The 17,195-nt window shown below is 42.6% G+C and overlaps 1 protein-coding gene across 1 annotated transcript; it reads left to right on the forward strand.

Annotated features, from left to right (window-relative positions):
- Positions 1 to 13,739: 13,739 nt before the first annotated feature.
- LOC134191582 (uncharacterized) lies at positions 13,740 to 17,128 on the forward strand. Its single transcript, XM_062660204.1, has one exon. The coding sequence runs from the start codon at positions 13,817 to 13,819 to the stop codon at positions 17,126 to 17,128; it is 3,312 nt and encodes a 1,103-aa protein (XP_062516188.1). The 5' UTR covers positions 13,740 to 13,816.
- The last annotated feature ends 67 nt before the right edge of the window (positions 17,129 to 17,195 follow it).

Raw genomic sequence — 17,195 nt, forward strand, 5'->3', positions numbered from 1 at the left:
AAACGCTGATGTGGATGAGAGATAAGTCATACCAAAACCTCCATAGGCCACGCTACTTGCTGCCACTGGCCTTTACTAAGAGTTTTGCAACCCAATAGACTGCAGAATGTTCTTTTGATCTATTCGTCGTGTATGGCAGCCGCTGTGTGTAACATTTCTGGTGGTATCACTCGCCCTAGATGATTCAACCGGCTCACATGGCAGTATCTTAGTAACAACATTGAACTTTGGACATCATTTAAGTCAGGCAGCTTGTTGCAGAGGAGGTCACCCTTCTCAGCATTTGAACAGCAAGCTTCTGTGACAAACTTGCTGGACCCAAGCGGTATTCCAAGCACAGTTACTCCTTTCGATGCGACTGGTACCGAGGTTGATGACACTATGGCTCAATGTACAACTGCTGTTGGGCTATAGATTTCACACTTGTTATTGGCCACTTCCAAACTGATTTCCATGAACGTAGTCTTCATTTCTTCGAATGCTGGAAGCACACTCACTGAGTTACCCAATAGAAAAACGTCGTCAAGATATGCCAAAATTCTAATGTTAGGGTAATGCTCTTGTAGCTCCTTCAGAAATGGGTGGATTTAAATTGAGAACAGAACTGGCCCAAGAGGGTCTCCTTGGTGTATGTCTTCCTCAGACAATATTATTGACGGCAAAGTACAGACTTGGACAAAATTATAGGGACACCCCGCTGTGGGTATGTAGTAACACAATAATTAGATCACAATTTACCAACTATCAATATTGTTAAGAACTTAATAGTTACCGCGTTGATTGTTAGGTTTCTTGAGAATACCGTAGACCCTAAATTGCTTTCTTTACGCTTCGCATTGCGGAAAACGAGACCTAAAAGTGTATGACGTCATGACTACGTAAAAGTCGTAAGTTAGACTCTCTCTGATTTTGTTTAGTGGCTTTTAAAAAAGCCGGTTTTAATAACGCGAAGGAAAATTGAAGCCCTTCACCAGTTCCTCAGTACCGAGTGTTCCCGCCTCTCGCCCTCCTGATTGCGTCCAAACGTCGCGGAACACTTTCTGCCAAGTTCCGGACACGCGCGGCTGGAATCTGCTGCCACGCCTCTTGTAGAGCATTCCAGAGCTCAGCTGCAGTTCTCGGTTTGCGACGGTTGGCAGCAGTTTTGAGTTCATGCCACAAGTTCTCGATTGGATTCGCATCAGGCGATTTTGGCGGCCAGTCCAACAGAGTGACGTCATGCTGGCGAAGCCATTGCCTTGTTGACCGAGACGTGTGGATTGGCGCGTTGTCCTGCTGGAAGACAAAGTCGTCTCCTATCAATGCCGCTGCGTCTGTAAGCATGTGCTCTTCCAGAACCTGTTGGTACGCCGTGCTGTCCAAACGATCTTCCAGTTTCACCAGAGACCCCAAACCATGCCAACACATCGATCCCCACACCATCACACTAGCCGCGTGGTGGACCGTACGGTCACAACATTCAGGGAGAAATTCCTCACCTTTGCGACGCCAAACGTACAGAGCACCATCGTTTCCTATGCTGACTTTTGACTCATCTGTAAAAAGAACAGATTTCCAGTCATCCAAAGTCCATTGTGTGTGAGTGGTTGCCCATCCCAGTCGCAAACGCCGATGGTTTTCTGTTAGCAGTGGTTTTTTTCTAGGCCTCCGAGCGTTCACTCCTATCTCACTGAGACGACGACGGACTGTTCTACTTGACACCTGCTTGCCGGTTTCATCAGCCAGCTGATACGAGAGCAGTCGTGATGGTGCTCGTCGGTTCTGCAGTGCCATTCTCTTCAGTCGATGATCTTCCCGGATTGTCGTTGCCTTCCCACGTCCAGGTCGTTTTTCATAATCGCTGCTGCCATGGGAAAGCCGTTGCAGGCACTGATGAACCGAATTCCTGGAGCGGCGGACAAAAGCTGCGATCTGACGCACAGAATGGCCAACTGAGTGAAAGGCTTCAATTTTCCCTCGCGTTTTTGGACTCAACTGTTTGCCTCGAGGCATCGCTGCAACTCGTGAAATATCGCACGGAACAAGACTCTGCAACTGCGTGCAGCTGAACGTTCAGGCTAACTTATCGCCTAAGTTTGGCGGTCTCAAGGGCAGCGGTTTTAGTGCAGCTGACATTTTGGCGGTAGCAGTTTGAGATTTTGCTACGTAAAACGTGGACCGGAAGCGGCATGTCAATGTTCTTTTGTTGCTATAACTTGTTCAGTTTTTGTCTTAGCAGGATTTCTTTGTAATTAATTAGTGTCGCATGATTTTTGAATACGTTAAAGTTTGTTTATTGATTAAAATGGCAAAACAATTCAAATTGTGATGACATGCGCGAAATCAATGCGCAAAAACAGATGATTCGCCTTTTTTCCATAATGTTGATAAGAGGACCCACAAAATTGCTTTCACTCTCTACTACAGAGCATTCTTAGATTGTATGCCAACAATGAGCATCCAAGAGCGATGAACATGTACAAAGACAAGAAAAGTAGGAATGGCCGTCTTCCTTCTTCAAAGCAAACTAGATGCGCAGTAGGTAGTAAGTACAGCTGCAGTCTTGAACTCAAGCTATGTTACATACTAACAATGGCGCAATCCATGAAAAAAGAAATTCGAAAAACATTTGGTTTTGCTAGAGAAAAATTCAGTGCCAAAGTTAGACTAGACACAAAAATGCCAGGTGTCCCTATAATTTTGTCCAAGTCTGTATCCTGTTGAAATACTAACGGACTTGATGAAGAATACATTTGGGCCACGTGCGAATAGATGTCGGGATGATCTTGAGCTACTTGCTTCAAAAGGTGAGATCTCCTTATCGAATTAAAAGAGTTCTTCATATCAGTTTTTAGAAGAATCCAATCTGGATTTTCTTCTAACAATAGCTGTATATGATGAACAATAAGCTCGCATCCTCCTGGTGTGGCAACACCATGTTGTAATGGGCAGAAGAAGTCCTCAAATTGTCTCTTCTTTTGACTACAGATAGCTTTTGCAGTCAATCTTCTAAGTACCTCTCCAATTGCTATTGGCCTTACATCTCCATTTGGTTTGGGTAAGGCAATAAGACGTGCTGCTGACATGAGCTGGCAGATGGTTTCAGGTAAGGCACCCCTAGCTATTGCTGAGCAAGCAGAGTATAGAAGGTCAGCTGTGAGTGGATTGTCTATAACAACTCGTAAGTGTTTGTATCTCCAACCCGAAGGTCCAGTGCCTGAACCATTAGGTGACTTCCTCACTGCTTCGAACAGCTGGTTCTTGGACAGGTTAAGGGTCTCTTCATTAGGCAGTGATGAAGAGCTTAGCAACTGATCTCTCCTGGCTGGATGTTTTGCAGCCAATTTCTCTGCTGTCTCTTTGGTTGATGAAGCCATGCCTACACTGGTCAATACTCTTGCTGCATGCGATAATTCGCCACTCTTCACTAACCTCAGGGCAGCCTTCTGACTCTGAGACAATAAATCATGCTGTTTCCATATTGGTTGTTGCTTGTTGAAATCAATCAGTTCATCCCACTGAAAATCAAAGAATTTTCTGTAGGTAACTCTTCCTTGTTTCATGCCTGAGTTACCTCCCCGTGATGAGTTCAAAATCATTCTCGGTATTAGGAAGAAAAGCTTCCATGCACTCTCATCTGATGGACCAAGTTGTATCATCCTGAGGGCTACAAAACAGTAATCCTGAAAACTCGCTCTGAAAACGGGCTTAATACTTTGAACTGATCTAGGCGGAGATGCTTTGTTGATGTCATCGATAGATATGTCTCTTATGCAAGCCTAAGCTTTCGCCTCAGGGGTGATATCATGAGAGCACGTTACACATGACTGAAGCCTTGGAGTGTTTCCAAGTTAGTAATATTGGATGTCTGTCTGTCTGTCTGTCTGTCTGTCTGTCTGTCTAATACATATATTTCAAATACACAGAAATTTCCATCAATAGCTTAAAAGCTAGTCTTTAAGTAGAGTTCCTTTAAATCAACAACAAACTCTTCAGGCTACAACAGTGTCTGTCTGTCTGTCTATCTATTGGGGCCCTATGGCTGAAGACTATCTCGATAAGATCTCCAAAATTTCAAAAGATGCAAATGGAAAAAGCAGCAAAACAGACTTTAGAGATAGATGGAGAAAGCAACTGTCTGAAATTGTACAGTCTTGCAACGCTCGTGTGATTTTTAAAAGTTGTCAAAGTTGTCTAAGTGCAATTTTGATGATTTTCTGTATGATAAAGACGTTCAACATTTTGTTCATTGACTGTTATTGTTATGCATACGTAAACTTAGCAATTGTTATTGGTAGAGAAAGAGTTCAAATATAACAATCTGTCTGTCTGTCTGTCTGTCTGTCTGTCTGTCTGTCGGTCTGTCTGTCTGTCTGTCAAATACATATATTTCAAACATGATCTGTCTGTGTCTGTTCGTCTGTCTGTCAATCACATGTTTTCATAAACAAAGTTAGATGCAATAGCAAGTACAACACCCTGTCAAACTACTGAACACAACATGCAAATTAAATCAAGTAAAAGGAAGATAAATGGTCCCTGTTCAAAATGTATGAAACCTGAAGTCATGAAACATTACTTGGGTTTGCTGCTACCAAGCTAGATGTCTTCCACTGGACTACTTTGTTAAGCTGGACTGTCTCATTCATTTTCTTCGATATTCTTTGAAGTTGGCTCTGTCTATTTTTGCACATTCATCACGTGATCTCTTTGATAGCTATCTTTGATATTTTTGATCAAAATATGACTCCACCTGCTTTTTCCATCAACAAAAGTGTTCTATTACTAAAGAGACTACTTGAACTGACAAACTTCCTGGGTGTGTCTCCTAGCTTAGCATATCAAGCCTTCTCCCTTTCCTCTTGTCTAGAGACTGCAGCCCCATCAATGGTGGCAGAAAAGGGAATATATAAGAACTCCAAGGGTAACTCATTGGAATATCTAGCTCTGCATTAGAGTCAGCCCAGCCCTAGTGTCAAAAACTGAGATGTTAAGACAACTGTCAGAGGTAGAGTATCTGTCCTTGTTTTTTGCAATGCTGAATCCGGAGATGAGTTAGACAGCCAGACCACACTAACATAATGCAATCGTGGGTCCAACTGGACCCCCTGTCTTGTAAGTGATCTGATAATAGTTGCTACTGTCAGTTATAGATTTTCCACAGTTGCAGATCTGAATGACATTACTGTATGGCGGAGGGAGACCAAGTCTCATGAGAGCTACCAAGTGAATTTGCATGAACCAAGTGAGAACTCTTTTGATACTGGTTTGGCAGACAGCCAAAATTCGTGAGTTTGCCTTAAAAGAGATCTAATTCTGGCCTCATCCCTGAGAATGGTGGCGGTTTCCAACATTCTATCTGCTTCTGCTTTTCCTCTTTTGATGGTCAGCTTCTCCTGAAGCTTTCTTAGTGAAGACAACACATCTAACAATAATTGAGATTCTGTCTGTCTGTCACGTCTGTTTGTGTGATTGTGCATATCTCCAAACAACTAGTCGCAGCTCCAACAAACTTTGTTCATGCAATCCAATCATTGTCATCACTATAAGATGCCACTGTTTATCCAGAGTTCCACAAATTCTTGTTGATTTGTGAACCGCATCCTCTTGCGCTGCTGAGTTTCTCTAGCTCAGTGCATCAAATCTATACTAAAGCTGAAATGCAGTCGCATACTACACCACTTCCAGATAAAATTCGTTCATAGTCACTTCAAATTTTCATTATGTCAATTCAAATTCTACTTTGTCAGTTCAAATTCATACGTTGTCAGTTCAAGTTCATACTTTGCCATTTCAAATTGGCATTATGTCAAATCAAATTCACTCACAGTCATTTCAAATTGGTCACTTGTCATTTCAAATTCCTTCACAGCTAGTCATTCTAAATTAATCAACTGTCAATTCAAATTCATTCACAGCCATTTCAAATCTGTCAAATTCGCTACTGACACATATATGTCAATTGCATGCAATTGCGATTTTACTGATTGATCACAATAGATTGAAACCCGACGTAAATACACTTTAATCTATAAACTGAGCAAATACACTGCATCACACACAAACGATGTTCTAGCATTACAGTACACGATGAACCACAACACCAAGTTAATTAAGTTATCTCATGTCAATTTCCAAGAGGGAGATCACATCTGATCATATTACATAAAAGTTGGCCAGTGCCTTTTTGACTAAAACAATGGACAACCACCAGTGGATCTAACGTTGATTCAACTGCTTCTTTAGCAATTTCTTTTGCAATTTGGTATTATGTGCGACCTGCATGTGTTGCCCAGTGGGTGTTGTACAGAGAGTCTGTCTTCTTGAGACTGCCTTCACGAATAGTATAATTAGTATACTAAGTCAGGAGCTTGCTCAATACCTCAACGCACATCCAAATTGAAAATACTACCCAAACTAAGTAGGACCAATGCAATCGACATCAATCTACACAACAATTAGCACGTCACAGCAAATTTGAAATGACTAATGACAGATCTGAAATGACAATGAATGAATTTGAACTGACAGTTGACCAATTTGAAACGACTGTGAACGAATTTGAAATGACAAGTAACCAACTTGAAATGACTGTGAATGAATTTGATTTGACATAATTCCAATTTGAAATAAAAAGTATGAACTTGAACTGAACGCATGAATTTGAACCGACAAAGTACGAATTTGAATTAACATAATGCGAATTTGAAGTGACTATGAATGAATTTGATCTGGAAATGGTGTAGTACCCAATCCTCCAATGGAGGTTGAGCACCCAGTCTCAGAGACGCCACCAATCAAAACTTGCCAGGCTCAAGTGTGAGCGTCTCATCAGTTGGGATGGCTTAAAGCCAGGCCAGTGCTCTTCTTCCTCGAACTGATCTCAAACGTGATACATCCCTATTTGTTGAGGATGGTTCTTTCACTATGTAAGCTGAAACATATCTTTTGTTGCAGTTTGTGTAAGGTAGAGAAGTGAACCTGTATTTCTACTACACCCTGCTCGCCTGAAATCGATTCAGAAGCTCTGTAAATGTTGGTGTGCATCCTAGAGTTAGATATAGCACCATTTAGTAATTGAGGCATTAGTGTGTGAAGCTTAGGAAACCTCTCAGGCAGTATGGAAAAGGAATGTGCCCATCATAGGCATACCTTGCAGAAGATCACTTTGCTGATGTCAGACCAAACCCTCCTAACTTGATAGGCAACATTGCTTGCTCCAGAATCCTTGTATTTGAAGAGATCCGAAGAAGATTGACAAATTTTTGTTGAGATAATCTATCATGAATGCAAGCAGCCAAGTGAAAGAGGAGGTGCTACTGAACAAGCAAGATGGTTGACAGAGGGCACAAGGCAATTGTAAAGAAGCAACAAAGCACTTTGAGGATTGTCTAGCTGAGACAGTGAAAAACATGGCTCATTCCCAGATTGTGTAAGTGATCACAGACAGACATAACATAATCATCCTCACCAACAGGTGTTCCACAAACCACAGCTCCTTTACACAAGACAGGAAATGGACAGTGTGGTATATCCAATGGCTGATTGAAAGGTTGATGGGCAGCAAGGCATTCCTCAAAGCAATGTCAGCATCAATGACAGATTCAGTCGGCCCAGAATAAATGGCATCCAGATATGCTAAACAGATGACTTTGTCATGCTTTGTTTAAAGTTTAACAAGAATGGACTGGATGGCAATTGACAACAAAAAGCAGGGCCCAATGGGTCACCTTGTTGAATACCTTCTTCTAAATTACAAATACGAATACCTTCTTCTGAAATTACAAATACAAATTTGTAGACTAATACAGGCTTTACACTAGACAATTTGACTCGAGCCAAACTGGCCCGTGGTAAATTGGCCCTGTGTAAACAATGTTGGCTCGAGCTAAGTGCATTGAGCCCATGCTAAATTAGTCTGAGCTAAACCATAAGGCCAGGCTCGACCTAAACCTAACCAAGTGTTAGATATTTTCGTGTTACTGGGCAACAATACATATAGTATATTTCCTTCTGCATATTCCCGTATTTCTCGTTCCATATTCGCAACCTTGAAGACTTTGATGAACATGTCAAGAATCTTTTAGAACGGTTTTGCACCGAAATTGACAAAATAAAATTAGAAGTGAAAACAGCAATGTCTTCTTCATGCACTTGAGCAAAGTATGCCAAATGCACCACCACGCCCAGTTAGCCCAGATAGTCTAAACACACCACCAATCATGTCAAATTAGAACAGGCCAGGCTCGAGCCAATTTGGCTGGAGTCAAATCGTCTAGTGTAAAGCTGGTATAAGTCACTTGGATTGTAATACACTTGAAAAACAATGTTGAAGAATTTCATGAAAACGTTCCGTTACTTGATTCAACAAATGAGATCTGCTAACAGAGTTGAAGCATTCGACAGGTAAGTTTGTAAGAGCACCCAATCAGGACTAGCATCTAGCAGCAATGGACATGGTGAGTAACTAGTTCACTACCACCTTCTGTAGCCACACCATGCTTTAGTGGAACAAAAAAATTGGCAAATTTACCTTTTAACTAACTTCTCCTCAAAAGAGGGAACTGTACCTTTTTAGGTGCGATAGAAATATATCATTCATTCATTCAAAACCTCTCCAATTGCAACAGGCTGAACATCTCTATCTTTCTTTGGCAACGCAATTAGCCTGGAACTGGAAAAGGGACAAACAACTGGCCCAGGGACATTACCAGAAGCAATGACCGAACAACAATGATACTATGATTCTGCAGTGACAGGGCTTCCACGCAAAAGTTGTAAATGTTCATAGCACCAAACAGATGGTCCTGTTCCAGAACCTCTGGGTGACTTTCGGATGAGTTGGAACAAAGAATCCTTGTGCAACACAAGTGAATCCAGCTTTGAAGTATCCTTTGATGAGACCTCTTTACTTCGAGCAGGATGCTCTGCAGCTAATTTATCCCAGGTATCAATACACAAATGTGCAAGACCAGCACTTGTCAAAACCCTAGCAGCATGAGATAGCTCTCTGCTTCTAACTACAATGAAAAGCTGCAGCTTATTGAGAAGAGGCTTCAAGATTACATTGATGAGTGTTAGCAACAGGATCCAACTGAAGAAGCTCTGCCTATTAATATTTCAGGAATTTGTCATGTAAAGCATGAATGTCATTGAGTTTCCGTTTACTTTCTCATTTCAAAGGTTGATGGATCATGCAAGTGAGAAGGAATAAGAGTTTCCAAGCAGTGACATCATTAACATTCTCTGCTAACCTTCTCTAAGAGGGACAGAGCAACAATCTTGAAAAGAGCTTTTAAGCGCATGACGAATTTTTTGGACTGTTCTTGCAAAGACGCCTTCAGATGGTGTCCACAGATAAAGATTGTGTGAGACCCCAGGCTGCTTTTGCCATTAATTCTGATGTCGGTGGTGAGCAATTAGTCTCGGCAAAGTGAAGTATAATATGTTGATGTGGTTTTACACTTGTCTGGCTTTCTGTGTCACACGTACTTTTTCCCTAGATGAAGTTAATGGCTGTTGAGATGAGTTCTTATGCTTGTGGACATGTTTTTTCGAAGACAATTAAACCAATGCATACGTTTGGAGCAATGATTTAGGTTGTATTTTGACGTAAACAAAGACAACATCTGTGATGACGTTGTGACATTGGCGGAAGCTGTCAAGAACTCGTCTGAGGGAATCAGACAACGAACAGTCAGAGCGCAGGCAGCAGTAAGCCTCTTGCGAAGACCATAGCATTGCAAAACTTGGGATTCACCAAAGTCATCTAGAAGGGCAGAGCTAGGGAGCAGGCACTAGGCCCAACATGATCAGATGAAGAGACATGGTGAACAAAGAGCAGATGAAGGAAGGTTCAACAGAAACTGGAGAAACTCAGTTACAGAGATCGTAAGGAGCAGCAAAGTAAAAAATTCAAATGCTACAGATAACTGACTCAATATCCGGGGGCTGACTGACTGACTGACTACCCACCCGCCTCCTCACTTGTGTAAAAAACATGAAGCTAAAGTACATATCTATAGGCACCTGCTCTTTGAAAAATGGCAAAGACTACCAGCTTACAATATAAACCAGATGAAAAAGCAACTTCCTATGTAAAATGTAAAATGCAAGACTTATCATAAAGCTGTCAAAGTCACTAGTTTGAAATATTGCTAATTGTCTTTACATTAAAAACTAACAAAACTATTTCAAAATTTGAAATTCAAGGTTGTGTTTGATATTCAAATATATGCATTTCACCTTGTGTTTGTAATGCTTGACTGACCAGTGCATGTTCTAAACCACGCCCAAAACGAACCACTGCCTATAAAAAATACAACAATCACAACCAAGCAACAACTACATGATCTGCACCTCAGGTCAGAGCCAACTTCTGCAAACAAGAAATCGCATAACAAAAAATCACATTCTTCTAGCAATATACTCCAGAAACTGAGACAAATTATGAGTACAAGAAAGTCAGCGTAACCATTCTCCCTTGTTAGTCTTTGTATTTCAGATAGGACACACATTACCTGTCGAAGTGTAATAAGGAATGTCAATTGAGAACTGTCTTTTTCCATACATTTTGTAATGCAATTTTGAATTAATGGTTCAAGACCCATCAGTGCCTCAGATAACATTGAGCTGACCATATCATACGGATCAGCAAACACTTGGCTACACCATTTCACCTAAAATGAAAAAAATGTTTTAAATATTTACTTATTGCCAAAGCCTTATGCAAGATTCACAAATATTACCTACATTTACTTTGTCATTGGTTATAAGTCAAGTCAAATTTTAAACCTCCCAAATAAAGTTTTCTGCTTTCTGATATTAAACAATTTAATTTGGTTAGTTCATTATACTGTAGTACGAACAGCATTGAAATACAGGGCTAAGCAATAAACAATTATTAGACCAAGCAATCAGCAAACAGCTCAACAGCTAGCTAGCTGCATGAAACAGATATTTGGTAAGTATCTGCTTTATGACAATGCTGATACCAAATATCTCTTTCATGCAAATACCTGGTTCAAGGCTAATCAATAAGTAATTATTACACCAAGCAAACATCCAAATTCCCAAGTCATGCAGAGCCAGCACAGCTGATCCAATTCATCCTATGGCTGGCCATGACCGCACCAATATATAAATGTAGCACTTCCATCTGAAGGCTAAAGAAGAGAACTCCAAGAAGAGGTATGACTGATTAAAGAAGTTTGTATTTAAAGGTGCAGGGTCACGGTCAGACATGCGCACTTGAGCCGATCTCAAATGAGGTAGCTTTGCCTCATAGCTATGCCACGTAACCCATGTTCAAGTGTTCTGGTAAGAAAATCAGTTTCAATCGCCAGTAAGTTTTTCAAATGCAAACATGAATTACACTGTTCTGGTGAGAAAACTCTCTCAAGGAAGTTTCGCGCGTACGATTGGCTGTTTGTCTATTGTCTCTGGTTGCCACGTACAACATAAAGGAATTAATGCTTCGTGATTGGGCCACACTAAGGAGGCATGGCACATTCCTGTAGCGTGACAGACATAGCCAGCCAACCAGCCAGCCAGCCAGCCAGCCAATTGGGATTGGTGAAACATTTAGAAGAATAATTTCGAAATCTATTGCAGCAGTAGTGAAGGACGACATCTGCCAATGTGCTGGTTCATTGCAAGTTTGTGCAGGGCAAGAAGGTGGCTCTGAAGCTGCAATTCATGCCATGAGATCAATATTCCATGCTGATGAGTCTGACTGTGTGTTGCTCGTGAACGCAAAAAATGCATTCAACACACTCAATCGTAATGCGACCTTGCATAATTCTAGGATAATATGTCCTGCTCTCTCAACAATACTGATTAACACCTACAGAGTGACAATTCCCATGTACGTTATCGGCGAAGAGATAATACAATCAGTGGAAGAAACAACTCAAGGAGACCTATTAGCTATGGCAATGTATGCCATCGGAACTGTTCCTCTGATCTCTAGTCTTGCGGGATTCTGTATTACAAGTATGGTTTGCAGACGATGCGACTGAAGCAGGTACCATAAATAAAGTTTGGAAATGGTGGGAAAAGCTGACTGAAGTAGGAGGGGATTTTGGTTATCAAACCAATGCGACCAAGTCATGGCTAATCGTGAAACCTGAGGCAAAGAAACAAGCTGAAGTGGTCTTTGCAAATTCCGGTGTTCATATAACAACTACAGGAAACGACATCTGGGTGCTGCCTTGGGTGATGACTGCTTTGTCAAGGAGTATATACGAGGAAAGGTAGATGAATGGGCAAAGCAAGTGTTGAACTTGACATTAATTGCAAAAACGCAACCACACGCTGCTTACTCAGCATTTACACATGGTTTGATAGGGAGATGGAACTTCCTGCTGCATACAGTCAAAGAGATTTCACATCTACTGGCTCCACTGGAGAAGGTCGTCCGTCAACAATTCATTCCTGCTCTCACAGGTCAAACGGCTATCAGTGACGAAATGAGAAGCCTTCTAGCTCTACCCTGTAGACTTGGTGGTCTAAATGTTATTGACCCTACAGAAATGGCTGATTGGCACTATCAAACTTCGGAACGAATTACCGCCCCTCTTGCAGCTGAGATTGTAAATCAACAACCTTCCTACTCTGTAGACAAGGAAGAAATTCAAAAAACAAAAAGGCATCAAAGTCAGAAGAAGCAGCCCATAAATCAACCTTGAACAAGTTGAAAAGTGACGCATCTCCCTCGCTAAGAAGAACCATAGAACTGGCAGGAGAAAAGGAAGCATCGAGCTGGTTAACTGTCTTGCCGATCCAACATCATGGATTTCATCTACCAAAGTGTGAATTTAGAGATGCCATTTGTTTAAGGTATGGGTTGTCACTGAAGGGCATTCCCTCAAAGTGCTCATGCGGATCAACATTCAATGTTGACCATGCTATGATATGCCCCAAAGGAGGATTTCCAACAATCAGGCATAACGAAGTGAGGGCCATCACTGCAGATTTGATTAGTGAAGTATGCTCGAATGTGGCCATCAACCGAGGCTAAATCCCCTCAGGTGAATGCCTACAGAATCGTACTGCCAACAGGGACGAAGAGGCACGGCTGGATGTTTCGGCAAGAGGTGTATGGCGTCGTGGTGAACGCGCATTTTTCGATATTAGGGTGTTTTACCCCAACGCGCAAAGTTACCAGGAGATGACCTTACCCCAAATCTTCCGAAACCCATGAACTTGAGAAGCAGAGAGCCTATGGTGAGAGAGTCAGAGAGGTTGAAGGAAGTAGCTTCACTCCATTGGTGTTGTCGTCAACTGGAGGCATGGGAAGAGAAGCAAACACTTTCTACAAACGGCTAGCCAGCCTGATCTCAGACAAACAGGATACTTCCTACAGTCAAACAATGGCACTAATACGATGCAGACTGAGTTTTTCTCTACTACGATCTGCAATTCTTTGTGTTAGAGGAACGAGGTCATCGAAGCGCCATCCAGTACATCTTGACTGTATTGACAGCATCGTCAGTGACTGTCTAAAAACTCTTTTAGAACTAGTATATTGCATTATTGGTACAAACTATTGGATTGTATTTGATGTTGACTGTTAGACAACTAGCCTGTAATAGAGCAGCCATATGTTGAAAATATATGTATAGAAGCCAGCCAGCCAGCCAGCCAGCCAGCCAGCCAGCCAGGACTTTTTTTCATGTCGACGTGTACATCTTCTTCTCGGCTCTGCTTCTGGCTCGAGGGTTTGGCTACGTACTGGCTGTGGGCATTTCAATTCGGTTTCTTTCGTTTGTGTTTACTGTTCTGAGTGAACTTGCAGCGGCTATCGGCTACTATCTTAAAATCTCAAGTCATCATCATGTCTGACAGCAATCATTCCGTTCTCTCGCCGTCGTCGTACACGTCAGGATCCTGGTCTCAAATTTCGTGTAGCGGTTCTGACTGTTCTTGGTCGGGTTCAATCAATAGATTTCTGGAGCATTTTCGTTTGAGTCATGATCCACACGACTTTCCAACGGCTCTGATACCCGAATTCAAACTGGCACAATGCCCCGGATGTAAGCATTGGTACAGGCGGATCAACCAACACCTTCCAAAATGTAAAGCTTACCTCAACTTGTCAAAGAACGCCCCGTCATCTTTATCTCAACCGGTTTGCGGAAGCTCAAACAATGACTCAACTCCATCAAATTCTGGTCAACATCAGTCATCCGGGCATTGCAAGAAGAACCTCGGACCCCCAACATCTCTTCAGCAGTCTATGTCTGATCTCATGTCTGCAGATCGTGAAAGAGCTGGCCTTGGTTGTCCGAAGCGCACTTTGTCTGCTTCGCGGGAAGAAGTAGCCTGGGCATTTGTAGGTTCTCTGTCTACTGAGTCTATTTTGTCTGCGCCAATTCCTCGGTCCGTCCAACAAATTGCATCTTGTCTCAAGTCAACTTTTCAAGACTGTTGCGCTATTCCACTTCGTAAGCTTGAGTCAAATCCAAACGATTCTGCTGCATGGAAGCTACTCTTCCTAATTCCAAGAATGCTTCTACAACCTGGCCGCGGAGAAAAACAGTCTGGCATCAAGAAGGCCATGCAGTTGCAACAGAAATTTTTAAATTTTCAGTGGGAAGAGTTGATTCAACTAGAAAAACCTTCAGCAGTTTCGAAACCTAGTCGTCTTGCACAAGAGCAGAAAAAGAATGCTGCCCTGAGGCTCATTCGCTGTGGTGAAATTTCGAAGGCAGCCAAGGTCATCATCAGCAATGGTTTAGCTCCAGCCTCAGAGGAAACGATCTTGAAGCTGAAAAGCAAACATCCAAGTCATCATTCAAATGTTCAAGTTGACGGTCTCAAGTCTCAATCTGCCAACGGGCTTCACCTCTCTTTGGTTGCTTTTCTCAAGGCTGTCCACAGATGCCCCAAAGGCTCTGGGTCAGGACCCTCTGGTTGGCGTTTTGAACATTTACGAGACTTGTGTGACAACAGTGTAACCAGAGACGGTCTTTTTGCAATCTGTTCTACCATTGCTAAGGGTAAGATTCCCACTGACATTATCTCTTTAGTGTCTGCTTCTCGTCTTATTGCCATCCCTAAGAGCAATGGTGATGTTCGTCCCATTGCTATTGGAGAGTGTTTGAGGCGTTTGACTGCTAAAGCTGTTTGTGTCGATTGCAAGGACTCGTTTTCATCATATTTCAACCCTGTTCAACATGGAGTTGCTACTCCTTCTGGTTCAGAGCTCGTTATCCATCACATTCAGCTTCTTTTGGAAGCCAACCCTTCTTGGGTTATGATTAAGTCGGACATCTCAAATGCGTTCAACAGTGTCGACCGACAATGTCTTCTGTCTAGTGTCAGTTCCAACTTTCCGGAACTCTTGCCCCATGTCAATCAGATGTATGGAGTCTCGAGCCCTCTCATCTTCCAAAAGGGTTCAGAATCAGTCATTCTCTCTTCGGAACAGGGGGTGCATCAGGGGGACCCGTTAGGTCCTGTTTTGTTTGCTACATCAATTCACTCCACACTTGTTGCTCTGCAAGCTAAATTTCCGGAGGTTGTTTTGCTTGCCTACCTAGATGATGTTTTCATTGTGGGTCAAAACAACATGGCACTTCAAGTCTTTGCTTCTCTAGAAGAGTCATTCTTACCGCTCAATCTAAAGATCAATCAATCAAAATGTGAGTTGCTGTCTCTTCAGGGTGATAGTAATCCATCTCCTATTCCTACATCAACATCTGGTTCTGTTGTCTTGGGATCTCCAGTAGGCACCACAAGTTTTGTCCGTTCTTTCTGCCTATCTGCTGCAGAGTCTGGAGAAGACTTTTGTTCTCGGATATGCAACCTTGATGATAGTCAGAGCTCAGTTCTGCTTTTACGTCATTGCCACTCCACACGTCTTAACCACTTAGCCAGGACAGTTCCTGTTTCTCTTTTGATACCTGCAGCTCAGAAGCACGACCGAACTAGTTGTCAAACGTTCAGGAACATTCTTGGTACAGAGGATCTGTCACCCGCGCTTTGGAATCAGATATCGCTTCCTGTTAAGAAAGGTGGCTTTGGTGTTTCGCCTCTGGAGAGAGTTTTGCCTGCCGCCTTTCTTGCTGGTTGGGCACACACTTGCCAATCACTTCTAGACAGGTTTCCAGGTTCAGGTTCCCTGCTGTCGTCTCTGTCAGATCCATCTGAATCTGATGGCCAAATTGTCCATGACCTAGATGAGGCAGCCGCTATGATTCCGCCACTGTTGCTATCTGATGAAGATCCGAAACCAGTTTCGTACGCCCGCCATGAGCTTCTTTTAGCAGATGCAAGAAAATTGCAACACAGACTATCCAATGCTATTGCTCAAAAAGACACCACAGCCCTTTTAGCGTCAGTCGTCTCTGACAAAGATTCAGCACGATTACAATCTCTTCAAGGCCCCTACGCGGGAGCTTGGCTCGACTCTATACCCTCCTCTCGCAAGTTCGCGCTATCGTCTCCGGAATTTAATTTGGCGTCTTGCATGAGGTTGGGGATACCCTTGCCATTTGGAGAATGGGTTGCAAATTGCGAATGTGGATCAAAACTCGACGCTGAAGGTTTCCACCTACTTACTTGCAAGTCTGGCGGCGGTCCCAACTGGCAACACAACAGCCTTGTCGCAAGCTGGTCCGACTGCCTTCTCGATCTTGGTATACATCACCGAAAGGAGCCTCGCAACAGATACAGCAACAGCGATGATAGGCCTGATATCGTCGTATTTGACAGCGAAAATGGCTCATCTCTAGATCTAGATGTTTCATTCGCCCACCCCTGGAGCAAAGACTATCTGAAACGAACAGCTCGAATCTGCGGATTTGCTGCCAAAAAACGTGAGGACCTCAAGTTTTCAAAATATGATCAGGAACGTCTAGCAAGTGGTGACTCACCAGCATTCACACCTCTAGTTTTTGAGCACTTTGGCTGCTGGGGTGAGAAAGCTGTCGACTACTTAAGGGTACTTTCGAGAAAATCTAGGGATGCTGTTGGAAAATCCAACACGGCTGACTTCATAAATTTTTGGCGTAAGCGCATCTCTGTTCAGATTCAAAAGTGCAATTCAAGGGTCCTATTAAGGAAGATTGACAGGCTTACCAACTCAAGGAGACCATACAATCACGGTCAAGACTGGGATGCCCAGTCTATTTGGGCTTCATAATTTTGACAGTTAGTAAATTATTATACGTATGGATTACGTTTGGTGACTGTAGCTGTCTACATTCTAG

This window comes from Corticium candelabrum, chromosome 15 (assembly GCF_963422355.1).
Source record: "Corticium candelabrum chromosome 15, ooCorCand1.1, whole genome shotgun sequence".
NCBI lineage: Eukaryota > Metazoa > Porifera > Homoscleromorpha > Homosclerophorida > Plakinidae > Corticium > Corticium candelabrum.

Excerpts from the sequence above, each read along its gene's own strand:
- LOC134191582 (XM_062660204.1), top strand. The coding sequence starts at position 13,817 with ATGTCTGACAGCAATCATTCCGTTCTCTCGCCGTCGTCGTACACGTCA.